The 15,302-nt window shown below is 56.6% G+C and overlaps 1 protein-coding gene across 8 annotated transcripts; it reads right to left on the bottom strand.

Moving 5' to 3' along the window:
- Positions 1-152: 152 nt before the first annotated feature.
- Positions 153-15,281, bottom strand: MAMSTR (MEF2 activating motif and SAP domain containing transcriptional regulator). Of its 8 annotated transcripts, none has more exons than XR_006702226.1 (11): positions 14,460-15,281; positions 13,847-13,930; positions 12,436-12,474; positions 11,681-12,105; positions 11,310-11,494; positions 10,859-10,961; positions 10,455-10,649; positions 10,008-10,175; positions 9,875-9,929; positions 6,495-6,802; positions 153-1,523 (listed from the first exon to the last, which is right to left on the bottom strand). XR_006702226.1 is itself a non-coding variant. In XM_045440665.1 (11 exons), exons 2-10 carry the CDS (start codon positions 13,902-13,904, stop codon positions 1,480-1,482), a joined length of 1,272 nt encoding a protein of 423 aa, XP_045296621.1. In that variant the 5' UTR covers positions 13,905-13,930; positions 14,460-15,281; the 3' UTR covers positions 153-1,309; positions 1,459-1,479. The 8 variants fall into 8 exon arrangements, 7 of the variants coding, with proteins under 7 accessions (XP_045296621.1, XP_045296620.1, XP_045296619.1 ...); XM_045440665.1 differs by lacking the exon at positions 6,495-6,802 and having other exon boundaries at positions 153-1,309; positions 1,459-1,523; XM_045440664.1 differs by lacking the exon at positions 6,495-6,802.
- Positions 15,282-15,302: the final 21 nt, after the last annotated feature.

Raw genomic sequence — 15,302 nt, 5'->3', positions numbered from 1 at the left:
TGGTGGCCGGCCTTCGGCACCCCCCCCTCCCTCCTTCGCTGGCTCCCCCGAGACCAGCTGCCCGAGGCCCCAGGGGCGTCTTGTTCCGTGGGCCAGGACCCTTCCCTCTCGCACCAGGTCGCTCGAGAGGCCGCAAGAAACCCAAGTCGCCACCGACTTGAAATAGCACGTTGCTGTGTCCCACGCAACAAGAGCGGTGGCGGCACATCTCTGGGGTTCGTCGAGGCAGCGGCTCGGCGATGTCACCGGGAACCCCAGTTCCGTCCATCTTGTTCAACTGCCATCAACTCCTCTCAGACCGCTCCCCACCCCCATGGTCCCAAAACAGCTGCCACATAACCGGCTGTCACATGCGGGCAACCTCTTCACGAGGCAGCCAAAAAGAGGTCCGTTCTTCGGTCCCTTTTGAAGAGTGAGGGACGCATTCCAAAGCCCTCCTGCAACTGCCCCCCCCCGTCCCCCCCTCCCCCCCCCCCCCCCATAGCTCACTGGCCGGAAGTGTATCACATGCCCGCCTGACCCAACACAAGGCCAGGCGAATAAGACCCTGGGATTGGCTTAGCTGCAAATCAATAAATCTTTGCCCCCTTCAGCCGGGGTGTTGATCAGCCTCCTCTGAAGGATGTGGCGGCGGACAGGAGGAAAAGCGGGGCGCTCTCACCGAGGAGGAAGGAAGCAATGTACGTACAGAAAACAGGGAAGCCTTGAACTCGGTTGTCTGCTCGCTCCACAAAGCCGTCTGGCCAAGGAGCCGTCTGGCCAAGCCTCTCCAAGCCCTGTGTCCTTGGCCTGGCTCATTTTTTTCTAGTTTGCCCGGAACGGGGTGGGGGTGGGGGTGGGGGGAACTTTCCCCCGGTTTCCGAAAGAGCGCCGCCCTGTTGGCCAGTCGCTGGCGTGCGTCCCAACACCCCCGGGGCCCCACTTCTGCAACCCTGGCTTCCCAGGGCCTGGGATGATTACTGTTGAGAACTCCGAGCGCAGCATGGCTCAGTGGACTTGAAGCGGGTCCATCTGTTCCCTCCGTAAACACTCGTGGCGGTGGAACCTCGCTCGGATCCCCGCTAGCGAAGGCGGGGTTGACAGAACCTAGCGGCCGACGTCCGGATCGCCTGCGTGTGTGGCCGGTCCCCCAGGACAGCTTGGACTTCCGCCTGGAACATTCCCTCATCCGGCCGCCATCTGGGTGTCGGAAGCCACCATGCTGTGAGGGGGCCCAGGCTCGCTCCGAGGCCACGCGTAGGTGCTAACAATGAGCGGTCTTAGCTGAGGTCAACTTCAAGTCCGGCGTAGGCATCCCCCAGGATTCCACCTGTGACCAAAGAGGTAATGGGGGAAATAGAGAGGTCTATACTCCAAGGGCTCAACAGAGACTCCTGGGGCCTGGAGTTCACAGGTTCACAGCCCGGAAAGAGACAATCCGATGCCTCAATCAGAGTGATGTTTGAGCCCAGCACTCACCGCGGGCCAATTGCAGAGAGGTCACACAATACAGACAAGGCCACCGTATTTGTAAGGGAGTCGGTCTGAAAAGGAAGTAATAAAGGAATATAAGGACCGGGAGGCACCTGGGTGGCTCAGTCAGTTGAGCATCTGACTCTTGATTTTGGCTCAGGTCATGATCCCAGGGTCATGGGATCGAGCCCCACGTTGGGCTCCGCCCTAAGCATGGAACCTGCTTAGGATTCTCTCTCTCTCTCCCTCTCTCTCCCCCTCTGCCCCTCCCCTGCTTGTGCATCACCCTCTCTCTCTCTCTCTCTCTCTCTCTGAAAAAAAGAAAAGAATATATATATAGAGAGAGGAAGATGCTCCAAAAATCAGTACATAGGGAAAAAACGTTTATCACTCCTATTTCAGTGGCTGAAGCCAGTCAAGTGGCCACACCCAATTTCAAGAACAATCCACCCATGTACCCCAGAATATTTGTGCTCTAATAGCTACCTCACATCCTGCAGGCCTTCAAGGTCTCTCTAGGGGGTTCTCTTGGAACCCTTTTCTTTTGACTTGGGACTCATGCGATGGGGTGCCACGATACTTAGTATGCTAATAGCTCTCTGCCTCGATAACTCTATGAACTCATTCAAATTCCCAGTCTGATTTTTAAATTTTTATTTGTTATTTTTCGGTAGTTTATTTTATTTTACTTTACTTTATTTTATTTATTTTAAAGTAGGCTCGGGGCGCCCGGGTGGCTCAGTCGGTTAAGCGTCTGACTTCGGCTCAGGTCATGATCTCACGGTCTGGGAGTTCGAGCCCCGCGTCGGGCTCTGTGCTGACAGCTCAGAGCCTGGAGCCTGCTTTGGACTCTGTGTCTCCCTCTCTCTCTCTGCCCCTCCCCCGCTCACGCACACACTCTCTCTCTTTCTCTCTCAAAAGTAAGCATTAAAAAATACAAATAAAAAATAAAAAAATAAAAATAAGGTAGGCGCCACACCCAGCATGGGGCTCGAACTCATGACCCCGAGAGCAAGAGTTGAATGCTCTACCAAATGAGCCAGCCAGACCCCCCGTCCCCCCGGTCTGATTTTACACAGCTTGAATGGGTGATGGTTTTTGGATTGGGTTTCGGTCTTTATTTTTTATTTTTTATAATATTAAAAAAATTTAATGTTTATTTATTTTTGAGAGCGAGACAGAGAGAGACAGAGTGCAAGTGGAGGGGCAGAGAGAGAGGGAGACACAGAATCTGAAGCAGGCTCCAGGTGGCTCAGTTGCTTAGGCATCCAACTGTTGATCTCGGCTCAGGCCATGATCTCATGGTTCGTGGGATCGAGACTCGCATCAGGCTCTACACTGATAGTGTGGAGCCTGCTTGGGATTCTCTCTCTCTCTCTCTCTCTCTCTCTCTCTCCTTTTCTCTGCCCCTCGCTCACTCCTGTACGCTCTCCCTCTCTCAAAATAAATAAGCAAACTTAATCCTAAATGAATTTGTTTATAAATTTGGCATTCTCCCTTTTAATGCACATTTTAAATGCATGGGGGTGGTGCGTGTTTCACATGCTGCTAAATTAAAACAACATCATGGTTAGGTGTCATTTCCAACGATGGCCATGAGGACATCTCCCCTCCATTTCAACCACCCAAACCTTCCCCGGCCCATCCCTGATCTCAGTAAATGGCACTGGCCATTTACTTGAACCCAAACTTAACTTCTTCTTGATTCCTCCTTTCACACCCCATCCACCTGCAAGTTCTGTCAGCTTTACCTTCAAAATATACCCTGAATCTGACCTTCTGTCCCTCCTCCACTGTCGCTACTCTGTCCAGGTCACCATCACCTCTGCCTGGACATCTGCAAAAGTGTCTTAACAAACTACGGGTGCCTGGGGGGCTCAGGTTATAATCTCACGGTTCCTGGGATTAAGCCCCTCATAGAGCTCTGTGCTGATTGTGAAGACTGCTTAACACTCTTTCTCTCTCGGGGCTCCTGTGTGGTTCAGTCGGTTAAGCGCTGACTGAGGTTGTGATCTCGCGGTTCATGGGTTCGAGCCCCGCTTCGGGCTCTGTGCTGACAGCTTGAAGCCTAGAGCCTGCTTTGGACTCTGTGTCTCCCTCCCTCCCTCTCTCTCTCTCTTTCTCTGCCCCTCCCCATTCATGCTCTGTCTCTCGAAAATAAACATTAAAAATAATAATAAATCTTTTTTTTTTTTATTTTTTTAACGTTTATTTATTTTGGGGACAGAGAGAGACAGAGCATGAACGGGGAAGGGGCAGAGAGAGAGGGAGACACAGAATCGGAAGCAGGCTCCAGGCTCTGAGCCATCAGCCCAGAGCCTGACGCGGGGCTCGAACTCACGGACCGCGAGATCGTGACCTGGCTGAAGTCGGACGCTTAACCGACTGCGCCACCCAGGCGCCCCAAAAATAATAATAAATCTTAAAAAAAAAAAACATTCTCCCTCTCTCTCCTTCCACCCCTCTCCCGCTCTCTTGCTCTCAAAAATAAATGAATTAATTAAAATGTCTATTAAAATATGCCTTGAAGAATGAATTTGACAGTGGACCAGTGAAGTGATGGCAGAAGTGAGGCAAAGAGACCAGTGAGATTACCAGATTTCAAGATTGACCATAAAGCTAAAGTTACCATGACAAACTTGGGCTGGCATAAAAGCCAGACAAATGGGAGCCAACAAAGAGCCCAGAAATAGACCACATATATACAGTCACTTCATCGATTGATTGATTTTTTTTTTTTTTTTTTTTTTACAGTCACTTGATTTATGACGAAGACGTCAACACAGTTCAGTGGGAGGATAGAAGAGCTTTTCAGGGCGCCTCGGTGGCTCAGTCAGTTGAGCATCTGACTCTTGATTTTGGCTCAGGTCGTGATCCCAGGGTCCTGGGCTCTAGCCCCACATCAGGCTCTGCACGGAATGGGGAGCCTGCCTCAGATTCTCTCTTCCTCCCTCCCTCTCTCTCTCGCCTCCTCTGCCCCCTCCCCTTCTCCCACATTTGAGCACGCACTCTGTCTCTAAAAAGAGAGCTTTTCAAGAAATGGAGGCAATCCAGTATCCATATAGAAAAAGTCAACCTTGATCCCTTCCTCACACCATTCACAAACATTAACTCAAGATAGATCACAGACAAAATGTGAAAGCTAAAAGCACAAAGCTTCTAGAATAAATGACCTTGAGGTGGGCAAAAGTTTCTTTTTATCATTATTTTTTAAAATTTAATGTTTATTTATTGGTGAGAGAAAGAGAGACAGAGCACGAGCGGGGAAGGGGCCAAGAGAGAGGGAGAGACAGAATCTGAAGCAGGCTCCAGGCTCCGAGCTGTCAGCTCGAACTCACCCACTGTGAGATCATGACCTGAGCCGAAGTCAGATGCTTAACCGAGGCGCCCCTTATGTTACTTTTCTAAAATTAATCTCTACACCCAACATGGGACTCAAACTCACAACCCCCTAGATCAAGAGTCACATGCTCCACCAGCCAGGCGCCCTGGTTTCTTAATTAATACACACACACGCACAAAACCCCAGTAAACTGATAAACTGGGCAAATTAATAAACAGAAAAACTAGTAACCTGTACATCTTCCTAGAGAGCCCACACTGATTCCCAGTTCTTAACTGCAGTAGGCTCATAACATACCTGATGGATAGTCTAGTATAGAATTTTTTTGGGGAGGGGGGTTGTTGAGCACACACATCGGTGTCAGTTGCCTCCTATTCTGTATCTTGCACCGTCGATGACGTCATTCCATTCTCATTCTCCAGATTTTTTTTTTTTTTTACGTGAAATCACAGAGGTGCCTGGGTGGCTCAGTCGTTTACGTGACCGACTCCGGATTTCAGCGCAGGTCATGATCTCACAGTTCATGGGTTCGAGCCCCCAGTCGGGCTCTCTGCTGTCATCGCAGAGCCCGTGTCTGATCCCCTGCCTCCCTTTCTTTGCCCCTTCCTCCTCCGCTCATGTGCACTCTCTCTCTCTCAAAAACAAACAAACAAACAAACAAACAAACATTTTTTAAGATAAATTGATAATTTTGGCAATCTGTTGAATATATCCTTGGTCTTTCTCCTGTGCCTACTGAGATGGTATAGGACGATCACGTGGTTCAGGGGCTCCCCTGGGGCAGCTCAGGCTCCCCACCTTCCTGTGCCCCACTTTGGTCCAGCCCTCTCTCGCTGGGGGCAGGAGAGAGCAACAGAATTGTCTGGAGAAAGGCTGAGTGACGGGTGGTGGGGAGCGTGGGGCCCAAGCCTCTCTCTCCGGCTCTGGGGTAAACATGCACACTCTACCCAAGCCTGTGCAGACAGATGGGAGAAGCCCCGCCGCACCCCTTCTGGATCTTTCCAGGACTGAAGGCACCCCTTTCCCACCAGTGTTCGGCCTGACACAAAGGCTCCTGCAGCCCCCAGCTGCCACCCACCTTTTGTTCCAGAAGCCCTGACCTCACAAGGTTCCCCCCACCCCCACCGGCCCGTGGCCACGCCCTTCACACCTTCTCCGCAAGGACCGCAGTCCTCCACACCGGTCCTCTGGCCACCCTACCCATTCCCCTGGGCTCCTGGTACTTTCTAGGAGTCACGGCCCCTCTGCCATGAAAATACCCATCACCCTGCACTGAAACTCTCTCTTTGCAAATGTCTGAACTTCCCCAGAGCAGACAGCGAGGCTCTTTTTTGTTTCAACTCAGGCACAGGCTGTGGACTCATGAATCAGATTTAAAGCCCCTCTCTGACACCTGCCGTCTGTGTGACAAGGCGGGCCGCACCCCCCTCCTCTGGTCTTCCGCGACCTCATCTGCAAAGTGAGGATGACAGATCCTCCCGGGTTGCTCGGAAGACACCAGAGATCGCCACCAGAGATCGCCTTCCCGTCACGGTCGCGAGCGCTAGTCCCCTCGCCTGTCCTGTCGTGACTCTTGAACGCCCACCAGGGTTTCCAACACTGGCGAACTAGAATTGTTGATCAGCAGCTAATAACGGTGAGGGACACTTATCAGCGTGGCTCCCACGCCACGTCCGGCTCGTGGGAACTCTCAGCGCACCTCTCATCCGCACTGGGCTGGAGTGCCACAGGAGCAAACTGACAGCAAGGCAAGGGGAAGTCGCCGGCTCTGGGTCCCGTCGCACGTGACTGATCTCACGGTCCTTTTCCACCTGCAGTGGACACAGCTGGTGGCGGCCCAGGCGCCCTCAGACAGATCCGTCTTCCCAGTCCTGGGCACCCAGCCCCCAGCTTCTGCGTGCTTTACGCATCCATTCTGCCTTTTTATTTCCTGTTTTTCTGGTGCTCTGGCCTCTGCGGCTTTGTGGACAGTGAGGGGGGACTGCCCTTCCCAGGGCTAGCCACTTCCTGGAGATAGTAAAGGACTCACCCAGGAGTGTGCTTTTCATATGCAAACTAACCAACCCCGAGCCCAGACTCACAACCACTTCCTTTATGAGCGCCTGTACTCCAGGCCACTGTTCCCCAGCCTAAACACCCCAGGATCAGGTTCCAGACAACCAGGGGAGGTGGGGGGGGGTGGGGGGCCACACCCCAGAGCCAGCTGAAATTTATCCACACTAGACAACCCTGAGGCTGCTTACCCTGCCTCTCCGGTTCCTTCCCTGGGAAACCACAGGAAAGACTTTTGCCCAGGGTTTCCCTCCCCCTCCCCCACTCGGCCTCCTGACTGACCCTGGCCCTTGCCCACGTGGCCTGGTGTGGCTTGGCACGCCCCCTTCTCTCGGGATCCGTGAGAAAAACAGACGATCTTTTCAAGGAGGATAACAAAGAATCAGATCGTCCTGATCTGCCCGGCTCCGCCACACCTGAATAATACGAAAACCTACGCTTGAAAAGACGTTGCTTAAAGACAAACATTAGAAAAGAGAAATGTAAGGGGCGCCTGGGTGGCTCAGGCGGTTGGGCCTCCGATTTCGGCTCAGGTCATGATCTCATGGTTTGTGGGTTTTCTGTGCTGACGGCTCGGAGCCTGGAGCCTGCTTTGAGTTCTGTGTCGCCCTCTCCCTCTGCCCCTCCCCTGCTCCCACTCTGTCTCTCTTTCTCTCTCAAAAATAAATAAAAAAACTTTTTTTTAAATTAAAAATAAATAGGAGCGCCTGGGTGGCTCCGTCGGTTGAGCTTCTGACTTCGGCTCAGGTCATGATCTCAGGGTTCATGAGTTCAAGGCCCCATCGGGCTCTCTGCTGTCCGTGCAGAGAGACCACTTCGGATCCTCCTCTCTCTCTGCCCCTCCCCTGCTGGCGCTCTCCCTCTCTCTCAAAAATAGTGAAAAAAAAAATGAAAAGAAAAAAATGAATAAAAAATGAAAATGAAAAAAAAAGATTGTCTCTCTCTTGGGACACCTAGGTGACTCAGTCGGTTAAGCATCCGACTTTGGCTCAGGTCATGATGTGGGTTTGAGCCCCGCAACGGGCCCTGAGCTGATAGCGCGGAGACTGCTTGGGATCCGCTGTCTCCTTCTCCTTCTCTCTCTCTCTCTCTCTGCCCCTCCCTGACTCGCACATGCATTCTCTCTCTCTCTCAAAAATAAATAAACGTTAAAAAAAAATTCTCTCGGGGCGCCTGGGTGGCGCAGTCGGTTAAGCGTCCGACTTCAGCCAGGTCACGATCTCGGGGTCCGGGAGTTCGAGCCCCGCGTCAGGCTCTGGGCTGATGGCTCAGAGCCTGGAGCCTGTTTCCGATTCTGTGTCTCCCTCTCTCTCTGCCCCTCCCCCATTCATGCTCTGTCTCTCTCTGTCCCCAAAATAAATAAACGTTGAAAAAAAAAATTAAAAAAAAAAAAATTCTCTCTCTCTCCTCCTCTGCCACTCTCCCCCGCTCCCACTCTCTCTTTAAAAAAAAAAAAAAAATGACTGCAACCCCAACGAATTGCCTGGCTGAGCCACTCGATGGAATTGTGAGTGATCATAGTTATTATTTTGAGACTCTAACTTTGGGGATGGCTTGTTATTCAGCAATAAAAAAGGGGGGGGTGCGGATCTCCCTCAGCTTCAAAAGCCTAACTCCCTTGGCCTCAGGGTAGGACAGACTGAAGCTTAATTTATCCTCCAGAGCTCCCCACGGGGCCCAGTTGAGGTTGGGACTTCACCTGACGTCACACTCTTGCGAATCTTCCCCCTTCTCTGTCCAGTGTCCTCTGCTCCCTTTTGGTTTCTCCTCAGAGCATTTATCTCATGAATCAGGGGGCACGTGAGTCTTGTCTCGGGCTCTTCTTCCAAGGGACTCTGACCTCAGACAGGACACGTTGATATTCTCACTTCCAACCGGAAGCCAAGGGTCTGGCTCCCCATTCTCCCTCCCGACTCTTCCTTGCCCCTCTCCTTACATCCCGTAAGCACAGACCACCTTCCAGACTCCCCAGCCCCAGGGAACCATCTAGTAGGTGGCACAGAGGGTGGGGGGGAAGAAGGTGGGAACAAAGACATCATGAGGTCTCTGAAGGAAGGAGCAAGCAGTTTGTTGGCCCTGGCCAGCAGCAAAGGACACGGACCACACAGCCACGGAGGAGATCATACGGAGGTCAGGCAGACAAGAGTCTGGCCGACGGCATGTCAGCAGCCGTTCAGGGGCCACGTGGGGATGAGAGTGTTCTCTGATTCTGTGTCCATGGTGGGAGGGGCTCTGCAGGTTGTCCCCCGCCTCCCTTGGGAGGATGCCTCTGTGACTTTCCCATCCCCACCAGTGCCCCCTCCTTGGAAGCCCCAGAATCCATCACCACGGATCGTCCAGCAGGTCCCACAGCCGGGTGCCACTGGGGTCAGATAAGTCAGCAGAGAAGACGCTGGGGGCTGGGGGACCACAGCCTAGCAGAGGACCCCCACTCAGAGCCTCCAGCCAGTCCAAGGAATCCGTGGGGCCCCTGGGAGAGGGCGACGGGGAGTTTGTGGGGGATGGGAGCGAGGAGGAGAAGACAGATGAGAGGCCTTCAGAGTCTGGGGAGGGGGACAGCACGTCGAAGGAGCCGGGGAAGTCCAGGGGGATGGGGGGCAGCTGGTCTGCAGAAGGAATGGAGTGTGAACTTAGGCAGGCAGAGATCCGGATGCCACTCTGTTAATCCTTGTTTCCAGACGTCTAAGTCCCCAACCTCTAGGACCCAGGACTCCAGACCCCAACCCCTTCCTCCTTGGACTAGGAGTCCAGAACCTCAGTCTCCTCTTCCCCCACATCAAGAAGTTTGACTCGGGGCGCCTGGGTGGCTCAGTCCGTTGAGCGTCCGACTTCAGCTCAGGTCATGATCTCACAGTCTGTGAGTGCGAGTCCTGCGTCGGGCTCTGTGCTGAGCGCTCGGAGCCTGGGGCCTGCTTCGGATTCTGTGTCTCCCTCTCTCTCTACCCCTCCCCTGCTCGTGCTCTGTCTCTCTCTCAAAAATAAATAAACATTAAAAAAGATAAAAAAAAAAAAAAGTTGGACTCTTACCATCGGGCTCCATCTGATCCTCCAGGATGTCATCAATGCCCCGGTTCGGAAGCAACTGCGGGACGGGCAGAAGCGGCGTGAAGCTGGGACCCGTCCGTATCGTGATCGAGACCCCTAACCAGCTCCCTCTCACCTGCGCCCTGCGGATGGCTTCCTGCAGCTCCTCCTCCAGACTCGGGGCCGCCGTGGATGGTGCCGAGGCAGGGGTCAGCGCCGGAGCCCGCGCGGGAGCCGGAGCAGTCGGCTGGGTTTCCGCGGCACGTGGAAGAGGCGGAGGGTGACAGCTCCGGCCTGACTTGAGCTAGAACCGCGGGGAAGAGTTCCCATAAGCCACGCCCACTGGACGCAACCCCACCCCCCCCTCGCAAGCTGTGGCTCCACCCCCCCACCCCCCGCCGGTCGCATCCCGGCCCTGCGCTCACTCATCGACCACCCTATTGGTTTCTCTTCCCTTAAGATCCGCCCACTACGCTCTTAACCACGCCCCCACACTTCATTGGCTATTCTTCTTTAGACCTCCCGCCCCCGTCCCGCTCCGTCTTCTCCTCACTGGTCCATACGCGCGTGGCCCCGCCCTCACCGAGCCCGGCCGCCGGACTGCTCCCAGAGCCTTGGGCCTGAGGCGCGGCCAGGGAGCGCTCGCGGGACTGTCCTCGCGTCGCGGCTTCGGCCGCTCGCGGGGCAGGGCGCCGCCGCGCATGCGCTCCAGGAGCATCGACTTAGTCCCCGACACCGGGAGGCCCCGCAGGCGCAGCTGCTGCCGGAGCTCTGAGACCTGGGGTGGGGGAACGGGGAGAGGCCTTGCTGGGAGGGCTGCGGGGCGAGGCGGGAGCTGGGGCCGGATATTTGCAAAACCGCCAGAAGAGGGACGAGAAGAGGGACGGGGTCTCCAATGGGGCAGAGACTGGGGGCTCAGACTTATGGGCACCTCCCCCCCCACCCCCGAAGGAGAGGGCCAGCCTGGGAAGTACTCCCCATACTCACCGTCAGCTCCTCCAGTTTAAGGGTCTGAAGTTCCAACTTGTGTGGAGAGGCCGAGGCGCTGGGGATTCCAGGCGGGGAGGGAGTGAGGGGGATGGGCTTCATCCTGGTGGTAGTCGTGGGGGTGGGGGGAACAGAGGTTAGACGGGGCGGAGAGAGAAAGGGCATCCGGGGGTCCTCAAAGACCTGGGGGGGGGGGGCGGTGTGAAGAGGAAGGAGAGGGCCCAAAGTTCTGGGTCTCCGACGAGGCTAGTCCCTGTGCATGGGGAGCAGGAACCGGAGGCTCAGTGTCTTGGGTCTGGAGCCAGGACTCCTGGAAATTGACGGGAGAGGGACCAGGAAACTGGGAGAGGAAGGGGCTGGGGGCTAGACTCCCCTGCTCTTGGACTCTGGGTTTGAGTCCAAGATGCTGCGGGCCTGACTTTCCGGCAGAGAACGAAAACGGGATGCATACCTAGGAGGTGGCCGCTGGGAGTTTGTCCCTTCCCACAGAGGTGGTCCAGGGGGACCCAGAGCCAACATTTTGGCCTGGGGGTCGACCCTGGACCCTTGTCTCGGCCCCGGGGGCATGTACTGGTGGTATGTCAAGTTCCCCTTTGGCTTGGGCTCTCTCCAATGTTGGGAGATCTTAGGAGACTCCTGTAAAAGCAGGTGTGATGTCACATGCTTCAGCTCTGTGCCCCCTCTCCTGCCCCAGAGCCTCATGCAAAGTCGGGCGAGCATCAGTCAGCTCAGCCCCGCCAGAAAGGAGCCAAAAAGGGCAGCAGCAAAGAGGACCAATGCTAGACTCTCAGGGGTACTTCCCTTCACTCGGTGGAGACTCACCTTCAGGGACCTCCAAAGGCCATATTCTGATTCAGGGAGCAGGTCCCCAGGACTGAAGAGGAAAGGAGTGGGACCCGAGGGCGAGGCTGGGCCCAGGGCAGGGCCCGTGGCTGAGACCCATGGATCTGGATCCAAGACTGAAGAGGTGGTGAGGGACGCCGAGACGCCTGCAGATAGCAAGCCAGGCAGGGAGGAACAAGGCTGTGTGGGAAGGAGGGCCCTGCAGGCCACAGCCCCCCACCGCGGGCGTGAGAGGGCGGGGCCAAGGAGCGAAACCCCAGGAGCCTGCAAGGCAGAGGTTCTAGGGACCCAGACTTTTATATTCTCAAGGAAGGCAGGAATCGCGTCCTTAGTCACCAAGGGGTGTGATGGCTGCGAATCGCAGCTTTCTGGGGTTCTGCTGGGACAGCCAGCACTCCTGGTTTCTTGAGGAGAGAGAGAGAAGCTGAAAGCCACATCCTGAGATGCATAACGTGTGCCAAATGCGGGGTCTGGGATGCCTGTCTTCTCCAAAGAAACGGGATCTGGATTCACGCGTTTCATTGGGGCGGGAAAAGCCAGAAAGCGGGAAGCGGAGCTTTTGGGGGTAGGGTGGCCAGGGACCTGTGTTCTTGGGTCCTCGGGAAAGGACGGGATCGGATTTCAGTGTATCCCTGGCAGAGGGACTGAGGCTCGGGAACCAGTGCAGGAGATCTGGCAGCTGGGCCCCAGGGGAGTCTGGCCACCACCCCCTCCCTTGCAGGGCCCACACTTACTTGGGTCCTGATACCGTCTGTGGATCCGAAGCTGGAGGACTGCGGAGGAAAGAGGGAGGTGGGAGGGGAAAGGCGGGAAGGGAGTGTCCAGGAGCCTGGCCTGGCGGGGCGCCGCGCCCAGCCCCCTTACACTCCCCGGGGCAGGCGGGTGGGTGGGCTGTCAGCCCGGTCCCTTTCCCGGGCCTCCCGCCTGCTCCTCGCTCCCAGCCGCAGCCCTTCTGCGACCAGGAGCCAGCCAGCGTGCAGGCAGGAGGCGGCCCTGCCCCCCAGCTCCACTGGCCCCCCTTCAGGAGCGCGTACCCATCCAACTCAAGGCACCATCGCCATCTTGGCCAGCCGGACCCGTTTGCACCCTCACCTCCTCCGGTCCGCGTGCTCGAATCTGCGCAAGCCCACTCCCTCCTGTGTGCCGCTGGGCCTCCCCACAGTCGCCCCCTCTGTACACGCCTCTCCCCGGGCCCTGGTTTGGCACGCACGCCACTTCTGTGCACTCGTACCCTGTGGCACTCTCCATCTTGGCTCACCCTGTCCTGGCACCCACCCAGCCACACTGACACACTTCCCCGCACACTCAGGATCTGGCTTCCAGCTTGGGAGCAAGGATCCCGCTCCGTCACGTTCCACGTGCACTCCCCGGCACCCCCTTGGCTCTTCGGTCACTGGCGTCTTCGCACCCACCCAGCCACGGAAGCACACTCGTTCACACGCGCATTTCACCCTCCGCGCGCAGGAACTGACATCCAGCGCCACTCACTTGCCCGCTTTCGGTCTGTACTGGGACCTAAAACACAACCCGTGTGACGCTTTCGCCGCTTGACAGCTCGCTTGTCCCCTCACCCACGCTGCTCACGCCAAAGTCCCCAGTCTGTGTACCCCGTCCACTTTGCACCCCTGTCAATTTCAGCTCCTGTTCCTTCGCAGTACCCGACTCTCCACACCCACCCCTACCCGCCCACCTGCTCCTCAGTGTTTACGTGAACATTGTGTTGGCCGTTTGCACGCTCGTTGAGCCACCAAAAACTCAAGCCCTTTGCTGGGGCCTCCTTTCTGCACAAGTGACCTTTTGTACAGATGACACGTGCCTTGTGGGTCCCATGGCCTCCTTCCCACCTGACCCCCCCCCCCCCATACACACTCCCAGAGTTAAGAGTTCTCAATCCCAGGGGGCGCCTGGGTGGCTCCCTCGGTTAAGTTCAGGTCATGATCTCACGGGTTCATGAGTTTGAGGCCTGTGTCTGGCTCCCCGCTGACAGCACGCCTGGGATTCTCTCTCTCTCCCCCCCCCCCCCGCCTTCCCCCACTTGTTCTCTCTCTCAAGAATAAATAAATGAACGTAAAAAAAAAAAAAAGAGTACTCAATCCCAGGGCCCAGAAGACTCCTTCCCTACATGCACAGAGAGAGTCCTCTCACCAGATCTGAACTTGGAGCGAATGATTTGGGAGCGCTGGGAGGAAGCCGCGAGGGTCATTGCCAAGGCTGTGATGGTGACCTGGACTGAGGCGAGGGCAGGGCCCCCACAGGAGGCAGGGTCAGAGTGGAGGTCAGGAGGCTGTCCCCACAATCGAACGCAGCAGGGAAACAGCTTAGGGATAGGAGAGAACTTGAACCATAAGTTCTGGATCCTGGGGGGTGGGAGGGATCCAGGGGCTGGGAGCCCAGACTCCTGGGTCTGAGGGAGAAGGGGGTTGAGGGCCCCAACTCCTGGAGCCTGGAGGAGGAACGGACGGGATCTCTGAAAGGAGACCCCCCCCGCCCCCCCCCCGGGTCTGTGAACGGAGAGGGAAGAAAAGGGGGTGAAGAGACAGAGCTCAATACTCTGAAGGGACCGGAATCCAACACCCTTGATCTAGAGGGGAAAGAGACCCGCTAGGCTCCTGGGAAAGGGAAGGGTCTCTGCCACCTGCATTTAAGCAGGGAGTGGGTGGGTGTCAGCCACTGTGGTCTGTGAGGAAGGGACTGGGACCAGAGAGGTGGCAGAGGGTTAAGGCGGGTTCCCCCCAGCCCCACCCCAGGGGCTTCTCACCAGGTGGGCTCCGGCCAGTAGTGTTCCGGGGCGGGTTGAGTCCCCAGATCAAGGCTGGAGGCCGCAGGCTCCGCCCCACCAGCCCGGGACCGCCCAGGACACCCCTTTGTAGGGCGAGCAGGAGCCTGTGAAATGGGGCGGGGCAGACAGAAGCTCCGCCCGGGACCCTGAGAAGGGGCGGGAGCACGGTCTGGGTGGCACTGGGGGAGGGGCGAACGTCGGGGTTCCCCGAGTCTCTCCCTCCTCCGCGGCCTGGGGCTGTGGGGCTCAGGCGGGGCAGCGGCAGGCGGACTGACAGAAGCAGGTGCCTGGAGAGGGGCGCCGGGTGAGCAGCGGGAGCAGGTGGTCGCGACCCGGCCCTGCGGGCAGGTGCCACCTGTCGCTTATTTTTTCCCTGACGCAGCAGCGGGAGTCGGATTTAGGGGAGTGGAAAGTTCAAACCGGAGCTCCGGACTCCTGGATCTGAGGGAGGAGGGGGCTGGGGATCTGGACTCCTGGGTCCGAGGGAGGAGGGGGTTGGGGCCTGGACTTCTGGATGTGAGGAAGGAGGGAGGCCAGAACCAGGACAAGGGGTGTTGGGATTCGGCAGTGTGACCGACGGGCAGAAATGTCCAGATGATGGCCGGGGGACCCAGACTCCCGGGTCTGAGGGAGAAGAGGGCTGGAGTATGGCCTTTGGGGTCCGAGGGAGAGATGGCTGGTTCCCGCTGGCAGGACCCAGGGCCTGATACCTGGCCGACCCAGCTTAGGGTTCTGTCCTGAAATGCGTTGCGAGGCCCCAGGGCTCCCGGTTTGAATTACAAGCCCCAGGGCAAGCTGAGGCCGTGGCTATAAATACCCCCG

This window comes from Leopardus geoffroyi, chromosome E2, assembly GCF_018350155.1.
Source record: "Leopardus geoffroyi isolate Oge1 chromosome E2, O.geoffroyi_Oge1_pat1.0, whole genome shotgun sequence".
Lineage (NCBI taxonomy): Eukaryota > Metazoa > Chordata > Mammalia > Carnivora > Felidae > Leopardus > Leopardus geoffroyi.
Note: the sequence above shows the minus strand (reverse complement) of the source record. Positions and strands in the feature narration are given on the sequence as shown.

Coding starts and splice junctions, on each gene's coding strand:
- MAMSTR (XM_045440660.1), bottom strand. CDS start 13,904: ATGACCCTCGCGGCTTCCTCCCAGCGCTCCCAAATCATTCGCTCCAAG. Junction 10,962..11,309: donor TCCCAGCGGCCACCTCCTAG/GTATGCATCCCG, acceptor GACTACCACCAG/GATGAAGCCCATCCCCCTCA. Junction 10,650..10,858: donor TTAAACTGGAGGAGCTGACG/GTGAGTATGGGG, acceptor CCCCCACCCCAG/GTCTCAGAGCTCCGGCAGCA.